Source organism: Drosophila serrata, unplaced genomic scaffold (assembly GCF_035046125.1).
Source record: "Drosophila serrata isolate PLE 108 unplaced genomic scaffold, ASM3504612v1 contig_240, whole genome shotgun sequence".
NCBI lineage: Eukaryota > Metazoa > Arthropoda > Insecta > Diptera > Drosophilidae > Drosophila > Drosophila serrata.
In genome coordinates this window covers 10,354,501-10,376,553 of record NW_028257138.1, presented here as the reverse complement: position 1 = coordinate 10,376,553, position 22,053 = coordinate 10,354,501, and the positions used below count along the sequence as shown (strand labels likewise).

General features: G+C 37.4%; 1 protein-coding gene across 1 annotated transcript in view; it reads left to right on the top strand.

The window, feature by feature from the left end:
• The window catches only part of Sema1a (semaphorin 1a), a 150,191-nt gene that overhangs the window by 92,499 nt on the left and 35,639 nt on the right, over window positions 1-22,053 (top strand). The window contains exon 4 of the mRNA XM_086831364.1: window positions 14,911-15,007. Coding sequence (XP_086687490.1) covers window positions 14,911-15,007 — 97 coding nt within the window. The remainder of the gene's footprint in view (window positions 1-14,910; window positions 15,008-22,053) is intronic.

Genomic DNA, 22,053 nt, shown 5'->3' with positions numbered 1-22,053 from the left:
AGCCGTGCCAAAGCTGATTCCGACCGGTGCCAGCGTCCGTTTTATGGGTCATTGGTTCATCGGTTCATCAGGGAAGAACCAGGACAGCGGGGGGTTGCAGGACATCAGGATGCAGGATAGTGGGGACAAGAAGGATGCTGGGGTAGCGGACTTACGGTTGCACCGCTCCCGATCCGGACTGATGAAAAGCCAGCGAGCGTAACCTACATATATGGGGCTGTCAGGACATTGCGCTAGCTGATGTGGTACTGCACTGCACCAACCACGTCGCGATGAGCCGGGCAGATGTCCTCGGAGTGACAGCCAAACGGCATCATTAAACACGGGCAAAGTGCCCATTCTCGTCATCAGCTTCATCATCATCATCATCATCATCAGCAGGAGCAGGAGCAAGAGCACCAGTTGGCTGCGATTCCATGGAGAATGGGCTCATGTATTGCCACATGGCAATACACATCAGTTTCAGCACGTGCTTTTCAACCGGGGCACTGTGCAAAAAATTAAAAACTTGGCAAATACTTTAAATAATTACAATTTGAGAGAGACACAAGGTGAAAGGATACAGGATACTTTTGCATATAAAATCTCTAATTATCCTTCTCTTCTTTACCAAACTTCAAAGCTTCATAGCTTTAGGTTGATCATAGAAATGATTAACGAGTCTCACCCCATTCTCTCTTATTTTTTGCACCAAACACGTGTCCTATCTGCTTGAAAGCATAGTGCTCTAGTCGTATTCCTGCTCAATTTCTTCCTGTTTAAGTGCATCAGATACGTGTTTATGTCTGCTTGCCACCCACACTGACATTCTGAAATTCGTGCCGAGCATTTCTTAGATGTGTGGGAGGGGGAGTGTCCTTTCTGGTCGTCCTGTAGTATACCGGCATTAAGTGCAGCCGATTTATAGGGCAACTGCAAGTCATTGTTTGATTGTGTGCGTGCCCCAGTCAGTCCTGATCAATTACACCCGCCGACATTTGTTTGGCAGCTTTAGTCCCTGGGTGCCTTTGGGGGTCTTCAGCAACCATGGGAAACCGGGAAACGGGAACTGGAAGCCAGGAGCCAGGAGCCAGGACCCTGGCTTTCCCTCATGCTCGTGCTCATATTTGTGTGCAAGACGCATATCATTGTCACTGTAATAAGTGACGCGTGTGCTTGGTGCATACACCTGAGTCCCGAGTTTACCCTAATGTTGCCAATCTGTCGGTTTTATAGCCCATGGAAAATGAAAAAATATTACAGTATACAAAGGTTTTTTTTGCTATACTGCGGCAACAAAAGTTAACAGATTTCCAACAATTTATTAGGTAGACAAGAGATCTATATTATATTGTACAGAAATTAATAGAATGCTTAGGGCAAAGCTCCCGAAACATATTTAAATTGAAAAGCCAATAGTCAAAGAAAACATCATTTTAATCAATGTAACTTACAATTCAATGTGAAAAAAGAATAAACAACAATTTTGCATTGAAATCTCCATAAAAAATAACTCATACGACTTGTAAGCCAGCAAGGAAGTTGTTGTATGTAAGATTAACCATCATTCTTTTAGAACAAAAAAATAAAGAAATTAATACCTTTATGATCAAATAATATCTCTATGTATAATATGACTTACAAAGCTCTGCCTTCTATAATAACTACAAGAAAAATTACGTATACGACACGTAAGCCACCACGAAGCTTCTCTATGCAGGATTTTGTATCTTTTATCTAGAACAAAAATATAAAGCTAAAAACGCCTTAATGATAACATCTCATAAGTAATATGACTTAAAAGCGACTCTGTTCTATAATCCTTAGAGAAAATATTACGTATACGACACGTGAGCCAGCACAAAGGTCTATATACAAGACACATTTTTTTTAGAGAAAATAATTAAGGCAAAAATACCTTAAGGATAAAATAATATCTCTTAATATGTACATAATTTTTGACTTACAAACCTCTGTGTCCTATAATCTCTAGATGAAAAAATTACCCATACGACACGTAAGCCACCACGAAGTTTTTATATTCAAGATTTAGTATCTTTCATTTAAATCAAAAATATAAAGCTTAAAATACCTTAATGATAATATCCCTCAGGCGTAATATGACTTACAAGAGTCTGTGTTCTATAAGCCCTAGAGAAAATATTACGTATACGACACGTAAGCCAGCACAAAGTGTTTGTATACAAGATACAAAATTTTTCTTTTAGAACAAAAAATTAAGTTTAAAATACCTTAAGGATAAAATAATATCTCTTATTATGCACATATAATTTGACTTACAAACGTCTGTGTTCTACAATCTGAACAAGTAAAATTACGCATACGACACTTAAGCCACCACGAAGTTTCTATATGCAAGATTAAGTATCTTTTATTTAAAAGCTCAAAATGCCTTAATAATAATATCTCTTATGCGTAAAATTACGTACAAGCGTCTATGTTCCATAATCTTTAGAAGAAATATTACGTATACGACACGTAAGCCATAACGAATTTTCTGTATGAAAGATTTCTTTTAGAAATAAAAGGCTTAAAATACTTTAATAAAAGAAAATATCTCACATGTTCCTTGAAAAATAATCTATAATCTCTAGAGGACTTAAATATATCCTAGTTACTTGAATCAATAATTTGTTGCTACTTTCCGGTTGCCAAGTTGGCAACACTGATCCCATGCCCGCTTGGGATTCATTCATGCGTTCCCATAGCCGTAAATGGATGTGGGTGTTGCTACCTCTGCACCTGACAGAATAGCACCCCGTAGCCCCCATTCCTCTTGTTTGTTTAGGCACATGTAAAGCACATCTTATCTGAATCAGGTCGAGCTGCGAGCTTGGGTGCCAGGAGCCAGGAGACAGGAGCCAAGAGCCGGGATTATGTGAGTAAACACATGGCTAAGGTGGAATGGTGTGAGGCATGTGAAAATTCCAGTATCATCATTTAGACCCTGTTTTTGGGATAACACGTCACGTTTCCTTAAGGGTAGAGCAAATCCTTAATGACGACGAAGTCTTAAAAACAAAAAAAAATTGTGAATTTTTAATGTTTACCAAAAAGGAAAGTTGAGCCAGAGAAAACTTTGATTGGAAAAAGGAGCAGCTGTTAAGGGAAACTTATATGTCTTATAGTATTTACCTTGGAATAAACTACATAATTACCATTTTAATATATATGAAAGTAAGGAGAACTCTTTTACCCATCTCATCATCACCATCATCTGCCTTCCCTCTCGGTGCCATTTCACCTTTTAATCAGACATATTTACACTGATGAACTTTGCACATAAAGTTGCTTGGCATTAAACTTGACGAGCCATCGCTTCGCATGTGAATGCATATAGGCGTAACTTCATGGCGGAAACTTTGTGGAAACTCGATGAAAACTCCGTGGAAACTCGGTGGAAACTCTTCGATTTCGCTGTGCGGCGTTCGTTCGGAAACACCTGCAATTGGTTACGACAATTTGTTGTCATTAAGAAAGCCGCTCGACTGTGGCCCATCGGATGTTCAAACAAGCCGCAGCGCCACCAGGGTCGACGTCTGGCGCATCCTTTTTCGCCATCCTTGGCGTGGTGCACAAAGGATATGTGTGTAAATAAATGCAAAATAATACAATAATAATTAAAGCGGCATAAAATTCAACTCTGCGAGGTCCTTGCCGCTGCAGCAGAGCCATGAGCGACGGACTGCAGCGAATGGTCCTGTCGTTAATTGCTGCATAAATGGCATGTAGTTCATATCCTGTCACATTTCGTGGCAACCACAGGACACGTGAGAAGAACCTCAGTGCCTGCAGCTCTCTGTCCGATCTCTCTCTCTTTCCTGGACTAAATGAATTTAAAGGCCTTCATGGCATTTCCTTTAACGACTCGCGATTAATTTCATTTCGCACAAGGCACGCCTTCTCCACAGCCAGGTGAAGCAGTGTAAAATATTGATTTTTCTGAATATTAAGTCAGCAGAACGTTTCTTAAACCATTTAAAAACAAGTTCTTATATATTATTTCAAATTTTTTTGCAAGCGAGTAAGTAAATAAATAAATTCCACAACATTTACATAATTCTTTTTCCCCACTTTGATTTCTATAAATATTTTGTTTCGGACTTAAATTGTTGATGAGTTTTAATGTAATTGGCAAGCGATTTGAAATATTAATGAAGGAAAAAAGCCCATATTCCATTGCCCCAAAAAGTTATTTGTGTGGGTTTTTCATCACATTAAAATAAAAATAAGAGAGAAAATAAGAGAAATCCATGCGTTGACTGTCGTCACATGCGCTAAATAAATTTGATTTGGTCAAAAATGTTTGCATTGAAACACCAGATAAAAAAATATAAAACCTTATCATGTGGAAAAAATGTTCCCACTGATTGGAGCTTATTTTTAAAATTTTTTTGCATTGCTCCTTTATGTGGGTGTAGGCGGAATATTTAATGGGATAATTTGGGTGATTTACGTTTGAAATATGCAGAAATGGCAAGGGAAAAAACTCCAATGCCAACAGATTTTTGTTTGCTCAAATCGATAATTATGTGAGGGAAATATTTATGTTTAAAGAAGCCTAAAAGAAAATATCTATTATTAGGAGATATTGTACGAAATCAGTGAATACTCTTTTCTTTGACAGTTGATTTTCCTCAATGAATTGTGAAATAAGTTAACATCTATCAATTTGTGGTGGCATTTCCGGAGATTAGCTTTACCAATCTTCCGTTCACACCTGAATTCACCTAAATCCCTCTCCTCCTTGTGATATTAGTGTGGCGAAACTCCATCAAGATGCAAACTTCAGCAGAAAACGAAATTGACAAGTCTGGTAATGGCCAAAAAACAAAGAGGGAAAAGGCCAGAACAAAACAAATCAAACGCTGCAATTGGGCCAAAAGCTTGAACCGAGATATAAAAAAGAGACAATGGAGCAGGCCTTTCGATAAGCCGCCGCCGGTACTCAATCGAAGGATATGTCTCCCCTGTTCCAGGGTCAGCCAGCGGCATTCATTTCAGATTTCATTTCAGGAAGGAGACACAGGAGCAAAAACTTTACTCCCTGCCCATGGCCAATGAGTATCTGCCTTTTGCTTTCTGCCCTTTGTGCGTCCGATTTGGTTTCAGATTCCAATGCGGATTCGGATTCGGATTCTGTCTGGTTTGGTCTGTTCTGGTCTGGTCTGGCCATTTCATGTGTCCTCTCCACCACCGTTGGCGTTCATTTCAATTAAATGCAAATCTCAACGAGGGATTTTTTTTGTTGTACTGCTCCTCCTTCCAAAAGAAAGGAGGACGGCCGTCCACCGTGTTATTGTTGCCTTTCCACGGCTCGAAGGTTTTGGTGGAGACGGGGTGCAGAGTGTGGAAACGTTTTCAAAGTCGGGGAAATGTTTTTCACGCGTCGCTGCATTTTGTTTTCCGGAAAGCGAAGCCGCTTTTCGTCTTTAGCCCACCAAAAAGTATGGACTTTGCCTCTTCGTACTCATTTATTTTTTATGAGAGGTGTCGCAAATTAAACTGCTCACGTTCTTGAGTAGAATTTTCTTGCCCGAAAATGTGTGGTTTATATTACTGTAACTATTTTTTAAATAATTTTTAAAGAAATCTTAGCAAAATCATTTTTGTCAGAAGAAATTGCTAAGAAAGCTGATTTGATATTGAAATAGAATAAATACAAATTATGAATCATTCTATTAGATTCAATTTTATTTGATTTCCAAATCCTTATCGATTAAAGAAAGTCCTTAATTATTTTCACTGGCATTATTTGCCTAATGATATATGCTGTTCTTGAGAGTCTACGGCATCTCCGTTTTGCATTTGTATGCCCGGAAGCCTTTATTATTGACAGACTTTCGTCGCTTCCTCTTTTTAGCATAGCGCCTTATACCCAGCTTCCTTACTTACTTCCGCTCGCCTTCATTCCGTATTTTCTCTCGGCAGCACTAAGAGCAACATTTGGCTTGCATTTCTGAAAAGGTTTTTGCATTTTTAAGGCTGCATTGTTGTCTGGGAGCCTCACGCCGCCTACGAAATGCATTCGGAATTTACATATAAATGTACGTGGGGAATGGAGGCTCGCGGAATGGTCATCACACCTGGCGAGTGGACGCCATCTTGGGCAAATATTTGCCAAAGGTGGAGGAACTGGGCCTGAGCCTGTGGGGTAGCATTTCAGGAATTCCGCAAGTGCGAATGAAAAATTCATTAAGAAAATATTTAATAATCAGCTTATTTGTGGGCCGGCTCTGTGTGATTTGGAGTGCCAGGAACTTGGCCATTAAGTGGCTTGGTCCTTGCACAGTCACGTTCCCAAGTCAATGTCAAACACTAAGGACTCTCCTCTACTTTAATTCACACTCTCAACATTCTCTATAGAATGCCGTACATCAGAAATTTTTATTTTATTTGCCGTTGAATTTGCATAATTTTGAGCAGTCAGACGGTCGTTCGGTCCAGTTGATTAAAGTGATAGACTCTGCCTGACACTGTAGGTTTTTCCTTTTGCTCCCTGTCTGGCGGCAAAAGTCCTTTGTTGGAATGTCTGTGTGTGTGTTACAAATGGGTTTGTGTGTGTATGCCCATGGGTAACCGAAATTGGACTGGGAATGCCGCTTGGCGTTTTTTGAGTTTGCAGTTGGCGTTTTGCAAAGTCAAGGTAAATATTAGATTTTTGGTTGTGGAATTTTTCGCTTCTTTCCGGTTCCACTTTGCCGTCTATGCAGATGTGTGTGTGCTGTGCGCAGATGTAGGTAATGCACATATTAGCTTACAATTTTGGGCTTACAAAGTATTTTTTTTTTTGTTTCGTCGGCCAGGTCGACAAAAAGGCCCGTGGTGGTGGTGGCATTAAACAAAAGTTGGACGTTATAGCGCACAAAGAGTGCCCCCGGGGCCGGCAGGGTGAGTAATGAGATGGCAGGTCCTTTGTGAATGACGAGCTTCTAGCCTGGCCGCCTTGAGAGACAACAAATGCGAGACATTATCATACAAATGAGAATGGTTAAAACGGTTGCGGAACTCGGAAAGAATATAAAGCAAATAATAGGGCAAATTTAAATGGCATTTTGGGAGACCTAAAAATTTTGGTGATTAATCCACCCAAGGAATTGTAAACTGATTTTGACAATTATTACGCTCAAGTCTTCTTTTTAATTTGGAAAGTTACTAAGAAAAGTTTTACGCTCAGCAAATTAAAGATCAGGAAAAAGGGAAAGCTCAAGGAAAAAAACCAAATAGTTCTTACTTAAAACTAATTAATTTAATTGTAATTTGAAAATATTACCAACATTATTAAAATTTTACCAACTTATTTACTTTTTAAAAGTTAAAAAATTTTATAATATTTATTGTTCTAATGTTCATAGATACTTACAGATCATAGTCAATTACTGGTCATAGTTACTTACTGATTATAGTTCTATAAATCATCCTATTGTTCCGATAGTAGCTAAATATATGTATATATATATCTATATAGTCCACCGATTTGCCATGCTCCGACTTTTATACTAGTTAAATTATATTGAAGCATAACTTCATAGTTTCATTCAAATAGCTAAAATTTGTTCCAAAACAAATCTCGCACATCTGTGCATATGATTCCCAAGTCGTTCTAACATCACCGGAACGAAGTGACTTCTGCCGGCCGAGTATCAGAAATGTGTTGTGTTACAAAAGTTGCAAGTCATTGTTTATTAGTGTTCAAAGTTAGTAAGCTCATAGATACTTACTGGTCAAAGATAATTACTGCCCATAGATAGTTACTGTTCAGAGTTACGTACTGCTCATAGTTACTTAAAGTTCATAGAAACTTACTGATCATAGTTAATTAATGGTCATAGTTAATTACTGGTCATAGTTCTATAAATCGTCCGATTGTTCCTATGTTAGCTATATATATGTGTATATATTTATAGTCCACCGATTTGCCATGGTCCGACCTCTATACTAGTTAAATTATATTGAAGAATAACTCCATAGTTTCATTCAAATAGCTTAAATTTGTTCCAAAACAAATCTCGCACATCTGTGCATATGATTCCCAAGTCGTTCTAACATCCCCGGAACGAAGTGTCTTCTGCCGGCCGAGTATCAGAAATGTGTTGTTACAAAAGTTGCAAGTCATTGTTTATTGGTGTTCAAAGTTAGTAACTGCTCATAAATACTTACTGGTGAAAGATAATTATTGCCCATAGATATTTACTATTCAGAGTTACGTACTGCTCATAGTTACTTAATGTTCATAGAAACTAACTGATCATAGTTAATTAATGGTCATAGTTAATTACTGATCATAGTTCTATAAATCTTCCGATTGTTCATACGTTAGCTATATATATGTGTATATATATAGTCCACCGATTTTCCATGCTCCGACTTATATACTAGTAAAATTTTATTGAACTATATCTCCTTACTGTCATTCAAATAGCTTAAATTTGTTCCAAAACAAATCTCGCACTTCTGTGCATATGATTCCCAACTCGTTCTAACAACCCCGGAACGAAGTGACTTCTGCCGGCCGAGTATCAGAAATGTGTTGTTACAAAAGTTGCAAGTCATTGTTTATTAGTGTTCAAAGTTAGTAAGCTCATAGATACTTACTGGTCAAAGATAATTACTGCCCATAGATACTTACTGATCAGAGTTACGTACTGCTCATAGTTACTTAAAGTTCATAGAAACTTACTGATCATAGTTAATTAATGGTCATAGTTAATTACTGGTCATAGTTCTATAAATCGTCCGATTGTTCCTATGTTAGCTATATATATATGTGTATATATTTATAGTCCACCGATTTTCCATGCTCCGACTTATATACTAGTAAAATTTTATTGAACTATATCTCCTTACTGTCATTCAAATAGCTTAAATTTGTTCCAAAACAAATCTCGCACATCTGTGCATATGATTCCCAAGTCGTTCCAAGTTCGTCGGAACGAAGTGACTTCTGCCGGCCGAGTATCAGAAATGTGTTGTTACAAAAGTTGCAAGTCATTGTTTATTGGTGTTCAAAGTTAGTAACTGCTCATAAATACTTACTGGTGAAATATAATTACTGCCCATAGATACTAACTGATCAGAGTTACGTACTGCTCATAGTTACTTAAAGTTAATAGAAACTAACTGATCATAGTTAATTAATGGTCATAGTTAATTACTGGTCATAGTTCTATAAATCGTCCGATTGTTCCTATGTTAGCTATATATATATGTGTATATATTTATAGTCCACCGATTTGCCATGGTCCGACCTCTATACTAGTTAAATTATATTGAAGAATAACTCCATAGTTTCATAGAAACTTACTGATCATAGTTAATTAATGGTCATAGTTAATTACTGGTCATAGTTCTATAAATCGTCCGATTGTTCCTATGTTAGCTATATATATGTGTATATATTTATAGTCCACCGATTTGCCATAGTCCGACCTCTATACTAGTTAAATTATATTGAAGAATAACTCCATAGTTTCATTCAAATAGCTTAAATTTGTTCCAAAACAAATCTCGCACATCTGTGCATATGATTCCCAAGTCGTTCTAACATCCCCGGAACGAAGTGTCTTCTGCCGGCCGAGTATCAGAAATGTGTTGTTACAAAAGTTGCAAGTCATTGTTTATTGGTGTTCAAAGTTAGTAACTGCTCATAAATACTTACTGGTGAAAGATAATTATTGCCCATAGATATTTACTATTCAGAGTTACGTACTGCTCATAGTTACTTAATGTTCATAGAAACTAACTGATCATAGTTAATTAATGGTCATAGTTAATTACTGATCATAGTTCTATAAATCTTCCGATTGTTCATACGTTAGCTATATATATGTGTATATATATAGTCCACCGATTTTCCATGCTCCGACTTATATACTAGTAAAATTTTATTGAACTATATCTCCTTACTGTCATTCAAATAGCTTAAATTTGTTCCAAAACAAATCTCGCACTTCTGTGCATATGATTCCCAACTCGTTCTAACAACCCCGGAACGAAGTGACTTCTGCCGGCCGAGTATCAGAAATGTGTTGTTACAAAAGTTGCAAGTCATTGTTTATTAGTGTTCAAAGTTAGTAAGCTCATAGATACTTACTGGTCAAAGATAATTACTGCCCATAGATACTTACTGATCAGAGTTACGTACTGCTCATAGTTACTTAAAGTTCATAGAAACTTACTGATCATAGTTAATTAATGGTCATAGTTAATTACTGGTCATAGTTCTATAAATCGTCCGATTGTTCCTATGTTAGCTATATATATATGTGTATATATTTATAGTCCACCGATTTTCCATGCTCCGACTTATATACTAGTAAAATTTTATTGAACTATATCTCCTTACTGTCATTCAAATAGCTTAAATTTGTTCCAAAACAAATCTCGCACATCTGTGCATATGATTCCCAAGTCGTTCCAAGTTCGTCGGAACGAAGTGACTTCTGCCGGCCGAGTATCAGAAATGTGTTGTTACAAAAGTTGCAAGTCATTGTTTATTGGTGTTCAAAGTTAGTAACTGCTCATAAATACTTACTGGTGAAATATAATTACTGCCCATAGATACTAACTGATCAGAGTTACGTACTGCTCATAGTTACTTAAAGTTAATAGAAACTAACTGATCATAGTTAATTAATGGTCATAGTTAATTACTGGTCATAGTTCTATAAATCGTCCGATTGTTCCTATGTTAGCTATATATATATGTGTATATATTTATAGTCCACCGATTTGCCATGGTCCGACCTCTATACTAGTTAAATTATATTGAAGAATAACTCCATAGTTTCATTCAAATAGCTTAAGTTTGTTCCAAAACAAATCTCGCACATCTGTGCATATGATTCCCAACTAGTTCTAACAACCCCGGAACGAAGTGACTTCTGCCGGCCGAGTATCAGAAATGTGTTGTTATAAAAGTTGCAAGTCATTGGTTATTGGTGTTCAAAGTTAGTAACTGCTCATAAATACTTACTGGTGAAAGATAATTACTGCCCATAGATACTTACTGTTCAGAGTTACGTACTGCTCATAGTTACTTAAAGTTCATAGAAACTAACTGATCATAGTTAATTACTGGTCATAGTTCTATAAATCGTCCGATTGTTCCTATGTTAGCTATATATATGTGTATATATTTATAGTCCACCGATTTGCCATGGTCCGACCTCTATACTAGTTAAATTATATTGAAGAATAACTCCATAGTTTCATTCAAATAGCTTAAGTTTGTTCCAAAACAAATCTCGCACATCTGTGCATATGATTCCCAACTAGTTCTAACAACCCCGGAACGAAGTGACTTCTGCCGGCCGAGTATCAGAAATGTGTTGTTACAAAAGTTGCAAGTCATTGGTTATTGGTGTTCAAAGTTAGTAACTGCTCATAAATACTTACTGGTGAAATATAATTACTGCCCATAGATACTAACTGATCAGAGTTACGTACTGCTCATAGTTACTTAAAGTTCATAGAAACTTACTGATCATAGTTAATTAATGGTCATAGTTAATTACTGGTCATAGTTCTATAAATCGTCCGATTGTTCCTATGTTAGCTATATATATGTGTATATATTTATAGTCCACCGATTTGCCATGGTCCGACCTCTATACTAGTTAAATTATATTGAAGAATAACTCCATAGTTTCATTCAAATAGCTTAAGTTTGTTCCAAAACAAATCTCGCACATCTGTGCATATGATTCCCAACTAGTTCTAACATCACCGGAACGAAGTGACTTCTGCCGGCCGAGTATCAGAAATGTGTTGTGTTACAAAAGTTGCAAGTCATTGTTTATTAGTGTTCAAAGTTAGTAACTGCTCATAGATACTTGCTGGTCAAAGATAATTACTGCCCATAGATAGTTACTGTTCAGAGTTACGTACTGCTCATAGTTACTTAAAGTTCATAGAAACTAACTGATCATAGTTAATTAATGGTCATAGTTAATTACTGGTCATAGTTCTATAAATCGTCCGATTGTTCCTATGTTAGCTATATATATATGTGTATATATTTATAGTCCACCGATTTTCCATGCTCCGACTTATATACTAGTAAAATTTTATTGAACTATATCTCCTTACTGTCATTCAAATAGCTTAAATTTGTTCCAAAACAAATCTCGCACATCTGTGCATATGATTCCCAACTAGTTCTAACAACCCCGGAACGAAGTGACTTCTGCCGGCCGAGTATCAGAAATGTGTTGTTACAAAAGTTGCAAGTCATTGTTTATTAGTGTTCAAAGTTAGTAACTGCTCATAAATACTTACTGGTGAAAGATAATTACTGCCCATAGATACTTACTGATCAGAGTTACGTACTGCTCATAGTTACTTAAAGTTCATAGAAACTAACTGATCATAGTTAATTAATGGTCATAGTTAATTACTGATCATAGTTCTATAAATCTTCCGATTGTTCATACGTTAGCTATATATATGTGTATATATATAGTCCACCGATTTTCCATGCTCCGACTTATATACTAGTAAAATTTTATTGAACTATATCTCCTTACTGTCATTCAAATAGCTTAAATTTGTTCCAAAACAAATCTCGCACTTCTGTGCATATGATTCCCAACTCGTTCTAACAACCCCGGAACGAAGTGACTTCTGCCGGCCGAGTATCAGAAATGTGTTGTTACAAAAGTTGCAAGTCATTGGTTATTGGTGTTCAAAGTTAGTAACTGCTCATAAATACTTACTGGTGAAAGATAATTACTGCCCATAGATACTTACTGTTCAGAGTTACGTACTGCTCATAGTTACTTAAAGTTCATAGAAACTAACTGATCATAGTTAATTACTGGTCATAGTTCTATAAATCGTCCGATTGTTCCTATGTTAGCTATATATATGTGTATATATTTATAGTCCACCGATTTGCCGTGGTCCGACCTCTATACTAGTTAAATTATATTGAAGAATAACTCCATAGTTTCATTCAAATAGCTTCAATTTGTCCCAAAACAAATCTCGCACATCTGTGCATATGATTTCCAACTCGTTCTAACATCCACCGAACGAAGTGACTTCTGCCGGCCGAGTATCAGAAATGTGTTGTGTTACAAAAGTTGCAAGTCATTGTTTATTAGTGTTCAAAGTTAGTAACTGCTCATAGATACTTACTGTTCATCGTTAATTACTGCTCATAGGTAAATACTGGTCATAGTTTTTTACTGACCATCTTGGTAAAATCTGTTACCTTATCTTTTTTTTATGGTGACAGTTAGAATTCAATCATCTAAATTCCTCAACAAAACCATGTATTGTTACTTTTAATTTATTTTCATTCATTACTTTTTCCTGCAATTGTTTCTTTTCTGTCTGCCAAGTTGAATACTTCTTCCTGTCTTACCTTATACCATCTCCCAGTTTTTACTTTACTTTCCCTGTCATATTTTTCACGTTTTTTCTCAGCAATAATTATTTCTCCATACTGTTTTTAATTTCGTCCCGACTTTCGCCATCTTTTGTTCTCGTTTGGTTGCTTTTCTTCTACTTGTCAGGTTTGGTTGCTTTTGTTACTTTTAATTACAGAAGCAACATTACACAAAAATGTCGCTTCATTTGTGTTGATTTCAGGTTTTTTAACTTTTTCCTGTAGCTGCCACGCCCACATCCCAAGTTCCAAGCCCCCACCGCCTCCACAGTTGTTCACATGTCCCGCGTGTCACGTTAAATGTCAAGTAAACAAAAGGATCTCTCTCCTGTCTCGCACATAAAAACGCTCATTCTGCCCATTTATTTTAGTTTTGTTTCATTTTTATTTGTGCGCCCCGTTGAAATGAAAAGTGGACGTAGCAGGAAAAGCGCCCAAATGTGCTTTCAATAACCAGGTGCCATCCTTCGACTCCTGCCCCACTTTCCATTGCTTTTCCTCCCCCTCCTCTGTTCATTTGACGTTGAAAGGAGCATTGAGTTGAAAAAAGCGAGGAAAACTTTTTCGCTCTTGTGTGGTTGACCGAACATTTGCAGTTAAAAGTTAAAAGCTCGCTGAAAAAGCCAAAAAATAAAGAAAAGGGTGGAAAGTTGGGGTTAAAATAAGGTAAAAATAATGCTCACCTGGTGATGCCACATCAACGATCGAGGGGAAAGTATATTTAATGTGCGGTAAAGAGGAAATTATTTAAAAAAGAGTATGGAAAGTAGAGTAATAAATTTTCAACTTTACATTCAATTTACAAAACATGCTTAAATATAAAATAATATTTTTCCATGACTGGTTTACTGCCGTCATCATCATTTTATCCTTAACTAAATCTCTGTTTAGCGGTCAGTCAAAGAGAGAGATATAGACTGTCGGTACAAGTGGCGACCAACAAAAAGATTTTCCGGAGCAAGGTTTCTTTCAAAAAAGTAAAAAAAAGTGAATGCAAATAAGCAAAATAAACAAACGACAAAAAATTGTACTTTGCCTTTCGCTGGTGATGCAACTGCTAATTATGTTGCCGTTGCTAAACGGACTTTTCCCTCCTTTTTTGCATATCATCATCTGGGGCAAAACTCTTCTCCTGATCCCCAAAACCCAAACCCAAACCCATTTCCATTTTCATTTTCCAACTCCCAACTCCAGCTGCATTGTTTCCCTCTGTGCCGCCATTTTGCCGCACTTGCCGCGTCCTTTTCACACGGACCCTCTGACGCTTTTTCCTTGGCTCATCCGCTTTTCCGTTTTTGCCCTTATATTTTTCTCTATCTCTCAACTGCTTTTTGTCGCCTTTAACGCCGCCTAATTGCCTAATTAGGCATTTGCATTCCAACCCCAAAAAAAAAACGCCTCCGCTAAGTCATCTGTCTCTGAGCCTTTTCACGCCCACATTGGCGTTGTACTTCGCCTTTTTGCCTCTTTGCCTGTTGCAATTTATTTATAATCCTCTTTTATTTTCCGATTTGCAGGTCCCGAAGATATAATGAAGTTTCTGGGCAACGATAGTGTCGTGGATCACTTCAAGCTTGTGACCAAGGATGGCAACAGTCTGCTCATCGGTGCCAGGTAAGTGTTTGTGATATCCTTTAAATAGGATTATATATTGTAAATATTACAAGAAGATAATATGAGAGTTATAGAGAGCTATAAATATTTAATAGAGTTTATGCGGTTTTTCTTATTGACCAAATAATAATATATATAGTAACAAATTCTGAAGATAACGTATCCTGAAGTTACTATTAAGTAGCTCTGATTAGTGTATCTTTACAATTTTCAAGATTAAAGGTTTAATAAGTTATATTCTTATATATGTTATCCATTCCCCAAGGTGTAAGTAAATTCATACAATCCATATAAGTCTGCTTTAGAACATTTGTTAAACAAGTTCAAGGGGAAACTACATATTCAAGGAGCTGGAAGGATAAGAAATTGTGACAGCAGACTACTGAAAATTTCACATAAAGCAAACTTCAATTTACTTTTCGCACACATTGTATTTAATTTAAGTAGAAGATACGACCATGTTCACTTCCCAACATATATATATAACATATATCTTTACGTACAAACATGACAAACTTTCCAAGGGCCCAAATATGGGTAGTGTATGTATAAGTGGAAGAATGAAGGTTCCTCTTAGCTGCTTCGTTCGTGGCAACTTTGATTTTGCAACGCCCTGGCAAGAGAAACAAAAAAAAAACACACATACAGAGCGAAAGGAAGCGGAAACTTTTGCAGCAGGTGCCCCAAAGATATGAGGAACTGTGCTAAAGTTTGCACCACTACTACTAGTAGTAGAAGTAGTATTTCCTACTTCACAAGGATTCCCGGAAGACTTAAAGGGTTGCCAAGGTTGGGTCTCTGCCGGTTGTCGGTGTTAGTTTTTCGTGAGCGTCGTTGGCGGGTCGGCTTTTCCCGTATTTTGTAAATTTTGTCGTTGGCAGGACCGCAAAAGATGTTTGCTGCAAATGTTGAGTTTATTATATTTCGCCTAGACAATGCCCCAGCAGCAGGAATATATGTGGAGAACCCACATAAACATTCAACCAAAAGCTCTCTCTCGCATCCGTGGAAAGGGGGAGGAGGCATACATATTAAAATGTTGCATACTTCGGGGCAACCAACCGGACTTAATAAACTTGCCAGCCAGCTTCTTCTTTGTCTCTCTGTGTGTGTGGGTGTGCGACAGTATAAGTATGTGGTGTCCTCGAAATTTGTGTGACCAAGGAATGCGTGCAACTTGTAATACAAGACATCAGCACATGGAACCCAAGCCCTGGCTGAGGGAACAGGAACAATGCGAGCGAAAGCCACAACAATTCCAAGTGAAAATAAATGAAAATAATATCTTATATAAACCGAATTGAGAAGAGGCTTTGTTTTGTGTTACGAAATATATATTATTGAAATGATTTAAAAAGTCTAGAAAGAGTGACAGATAGATGTAACATTTTAAGGCTTCTTTTTTAATATTGTAAGGTGTTTTAACTTTTCATTTACTTCAGGAGAATTTCCAATATTAAGTTAAATTCTTGTTAAAAAAGTGAAAGGTCTTAACAAAAATGCAGTTAACATTATACAGTATACTTTATACCAACATTTTAGCGATTTAAACTTCTCAACGTTCTCCAGATACGAAGGTTATTATCAAACCAGAAGGTTTTTAAGCAATATTACTCATACGCAGTGTTGTCACTTCTCAGTAAGCATTACGTTTCCTTGAAGAAATTTGTTATTGATAATTTATAGATTAATGGAATCCCTATTTCGAGTTTTTTTATATTTTTATTTCATATTTGTACGTTTATTTTTATTTAAAAATAATATTACTCATACGCAGTGTTGCCACTTTTCAGTATATATTTTTCTTTGACTTTTTGAATAAGATCATAATAATATTTTAACTTAATGCAAGAAAAGAAACTAACTAACGTTCATGACTAAGTTTAAAATATTCGCATTCCTTGGATTAATATTTATCGATATTTATATATATTGATATTTATTATTGATATTTATAACTAAGCCAAAAACGAACTAGTCATCCTTACAATCTTCTGATTAAAATTACAATACCCTGCAAATTGATAAATACAAAATGTATAAGGAATTGCATAACTTTAATTAATAATTAATTTCCACAGACCAGAAATAAGTCAAAATATTTTCAATAAATTAATTTGCTCGTCAACCTTGAAAGCCATTTCCGTTTAGAGCGTTTCACAATGCCTGGATAATGAGGCAGTAAAATGCAAAAGCATATCTAAAGCAGGAAAATTAGGGGAACCACACACACACACACACTTACACTCCTCCAGGCAACGACTAGAGGTGGAGGGAGGGGTGTCCATGGAAGCTTTTCAGCTTTCCTTTTTTTCGCACGCATGAACGAATTTGTATGCCGGCAATGTCGCTGCCAGAGTTGCCACTTACGTGATTAATGGATTTTTAACAAGTTGCACACACACACACACATTGGGATGCGGGAATTCACACACGCACATAACCACTTATCAGACCCCAAAAAGAGTCAAAGTAACCGAAGGAAAACCTTTACCGTTGGCGACTGTTGTTGAAGCCCCCAAAGTGCCACGTGTGCTTAAGTGTGTATATATGAGTGTGTGTGTGTGTGTGTACCCCCTTCCCCCTCTAAACTAGGATGACAGGCGGAAATGCGAATGTGACACGCGTTTTGCATGTGAAACGTCATGAACAATGTGGAACAACAGCAGCAACAGCAGCAGGAGAAAAAAAGAAGTGTAGGGGAAAATGGTAAGGGAAAGTTCTACAACAGAATTGCACCTTTGGCTCACCTGTTCCCCCCCCCATTCCTCCTTTTGACATAGCTGTACCGTTACATTTCCTGTGGCACAGCAGGTACCGTGTTACGTGTCCCGCACCCGAAGACGAAGGCCATGTCAAGAAGAATTCTTTAACCAGCCGCAAAAAAAAGGGGGGTTTCCTCCTTGAAATTGGCTAAAAATTTTGGCTTTTCTTGAGAGGGAATTTGTTATATAATTTAACATTGTAATTGGAGTTAATTTTGCAGGCTTACTAAATCGATTAAAATCAGCTGTTGTATACTAGCAATTGATCTAGACATAGTTAAATCATTAATTTGTATATATTTCATATATAATATTAATCTAGCAAAACCATATTTTCATTTCCTCCGTAAGAAAGCAATTGTTAATTATTTCCTGATTCTTTTCCAAAGGAGTTATCGATACAAATCTATTGATGTTCCAACAAAATACCGCCTACTTTGCCTTGCAAATTCCTGCTTAGGTTTTAAGCTTATTACACTTCTTACCTTTAACATTACTTTTTGTATTCCACTATGTCACTTATGCAAATTAGCTGGAAATTGTTGTCTAAACGAGGACGACACCTTCCCTTCTTCCTTTTAGCCTGTTGTAATGGAAATTCCCTTTGGCAAATCGCTGGCTCTTAACTTAGCGGAAAATGTTCTTGCCTAGGATCTTAATATATATAGTATATATATATATATATATATCAGTTCCCTGCCTGCAATGCGCTCGACATGAAAATTGGGTTAACACATTAAGATGGAAAATATGTGGCAACGATTTTCCCTGCTGTCAGTGGCACATTCCATGCCATGCCATGCTCATGGCATACCCGATACCCCCAATTCCTCTATATATATACCCATCCCATTCTGTTTCATTTCCGTTCCTTTCCCGTTCCATTCCCGCCATATCAGGTTGGCAGGCAATCGAATAAATCGCGACAAAGGCGGAAATAAAATTGCTAAACGAACAAAGGAAAAAACCATTTCGTTGCCTAACGGAGCTTGATTCATATGCTTTCTCTTTCTCCTACATTCTCTGTCTCTATCTGCAGCTCTTTCACTGTTTTTCCATCTCATTCTGGTTTGGAGTGTGCTCTATATGTCGGCCTATCTCTTGGCTTTTAACGTCTTTTTCAACGCAATTGAACAGTGGTTAGAATTCCAACTATTTAGTCTGTTTAAGTTTGCATAACTCAAATTTAGTAGCTCTGTAGGGGAAAAAGAAGTGAGATTCGGTTACCAGAGATCTTAATTTTCTAAAGAAATAAAGTTCTTTTACAATTTTCCACTTAAAACCCACCATAGAGGCTCCACTGTGATATTCCAATTTTTGTATGCATGTTTCCTTTTTTTGGGGGCGAGCACACATTCTCATGGCGATGTCCATCTTTTATTTCATTTCGTCCTTGTTCTTCTGTAGAGAATGGTATGGTGTGGTGTTGTGAATGTGTGTGCTGAGCCTTTGTGCAACCGCACAACAATCATTTTTGCACCGCAAATTCATTTCCGTTTGTGCTGGTTTTTGTGTTTTTTCTCCGCTTGATATCTGCGTGTGCCGCTTGCCTCTGTATGAATGCAGAAAACGCATCCGCTAATTTCCAGCGATTTAAGCCCACTTTTGTATTGCCAATTCCAACAGGCCTTAGGCATAAATGGCTTAAAAGATTTCAATTGAATTGAATGGGCATTGTTTTAGGATTTGGTATTGGTTACTTCTCAGGGATAGGTGGAGGCAAATGACTGCAGGTGTTTTATTTAATGGAAGAAGCTTTCAGAGTTATCTTAGGCTTTATTAGCTTCTTAATTAGATAATCCAGTATCCAGATAAATCCAGATAAATCCTGTTTCCTGCTTTAATTTAACCAATTAGTAATGTCAAGGCTATGCCACAGGTTAATACAAGACACTAGAACTTCACCCTGCAGCCAGTTAATATTTGCCTCAAGCTCCATAAAGAGTATCCAATATCGGCCAATATATGTATGTGGCCTAATCGAGAATATTCCAATAACACAACCGCTCAATGGCCAAGTCCAATTCGCTTTGTCATGTTTGGCCTATGGCGTTCTGCAACTGACTTGGCCTGAGGGGGGATAAAGGTCAAAAGCAGCCACCTGGTCAACTGTTCTGATTGGTTTGGGGGCGGGACATTGGCCCCCCCCCAGGTTTGTGTTGCATGCAACGACCGAATCGAACCGGAGTTGTGGGTCACCAGCAGCAACAGCAACAGCAGCAGCTGAGCTCTTGGGCAATCCACATTTGGGTTTTTCGGCATTTGACAGTTTCGACGTTTTCTGCCTCCATTGAGTGAGTGGCACAGGACGAAATGGTCCTGGATTGAGGTACGCTTTGACAGGGCTCGTTGCACAAAAAGGGAAAAAAAGTCTCAGCTCAATAGCAAAAAGCTGCCCAAATGCACTTGAAAAAGAATCGTACTTGAGTATACATCAAAATCAATAATAATAAATGTAAATAAGGTCTTCAACATTGGTAATAATTATTACTTGTTTTTCTCAAAGTAAAAGAAAACCTTTGCAAAAATTCATTTAAATTCCTTGCAAATTCTTCATTGAATAATTATTCAAGTGCAAATTGCAAGAGGGAATCCTTTTGCTACCGAATCTGTTTAGTCAGCATCATTGAATCAAGCGGAATAAAGTTGGAAGTGGAAGTGGAAACCCAAACGTAACCCTGGCACGGTCAGAAGTCAATGAAAAATGACAAAAGCTCAACTCGAAATAGTGATGGATGTGTTGGGTGAGTGCAGGATATATCCCCTCTCTCCCCCTACTGCTCCGCTTCAATAATTTTTTGCAATGGCTGCCATTTCACACACACACACACACACTAGCACGCACACCCACATGAGTTGGCAAAATGGCGGAAGGAGACACAGAGCGCATGCAAATGGCGGCGACAACATAAATTTTCCCTCCGAAAGTCTCGAAAGCTGGGCAACATGAGGAGATTCGAGCTGAAGCTAGAGTTCGCCTGATTTGCTTAGCTATTCAGAAAAGCCATTTACCGTCATGTCAGCCTTTCCCCTCAGACGTTGCAGCACCTCGGCATCATCGCATCAATGCATCAATGCATTCCGGAAGTCGAGTGTTCTTTTCCCTGATTGCCTTTGGGGCATTCCTCTTTGGTACGCTGATGACGTGTGACATTGAACGGTTGCAACTGGCATTTTTCACCGGCATGATGACTATAGTCCGGCAAATTTGCCATCTCAATTGGCCAAAGAACAACGAGGTTATGAATACAAGAAATTGATATTGGGAAAGGATCAATTCTGATGTGAGTGCTTCAAATGGGTTTTATCAAGATGAAATGCCTTAAAAGAATAGAGAAACTGTTAAGGATTTCTTTTTCTTAAATATATTAAGTACAAGTGAAATACTTACTAAATTACTATGATTGAAAGCTAAATATCAAGTATACGTATAATATACTTCAAATACCTAACCATTATTACCAGTAATTTTCCCAAAAACATAATTTTCTATGATATTTTCATAATTCCATAATATTTACATGTCACCTGCCCAATTTTCCTTGCAAATCAATCATTGAAATGATCTTATTCATAATACAAAAGAGACTCTGAAGCCAAGGTCATGCCAATTGGCCACACTGCGTATGAGTAATTTGCAAATTTTTCTTTTCTCTTCATCTTTCTGTATATTTGTTCTGTAATACATTTGTGTTTCTGTTTCACTTTGGGTCTAGACTTTGGGGTTGTTGTTTCGGGCTCTCTTTTAGGGATACTTTTTGTGGGTCAAACCACAGAAATGGCGGCGGTAGCGATGGCGACACGAGTTTTCCTTCTTGGCCCCCAGTCTTGCCTCGTTAGAGGTTCCTCCAATCTATTTTATGACAAACCCAAGAGGAGAAGGAAGAGCAGGTGGAGGGTTTTGGAGGATGTATATGTATATACACCACCCACTTTGGCGGGGATTTTGTGAGGGCTTCTCAACCGCAATGCCATTATTTATGTGCATGCGGCTTTTGTTTCGTTTTTGCCTCTTTTCGCTCAAATGATATTTGAAAAGGGTCCCGATGCCTGTGATGCCTGCGGGTTTTGTTTTCCTGCTGGCTGTCGGTGTTATTATTGCTGTTTGATGGCTGCCAACGTGGCGGATGGTTGATTTGTTTGTCGGTTGGTTAAAGATGATGGGCATCACAGAACGGATTTTAAACGAATTTAAATTTTATTTTCCACAAATAAATGTCCAAATGCCTGCTGTTTTTGTGCTATTTTTGGTATTTAAATAAAACTTGTTGAGAGTTTGTC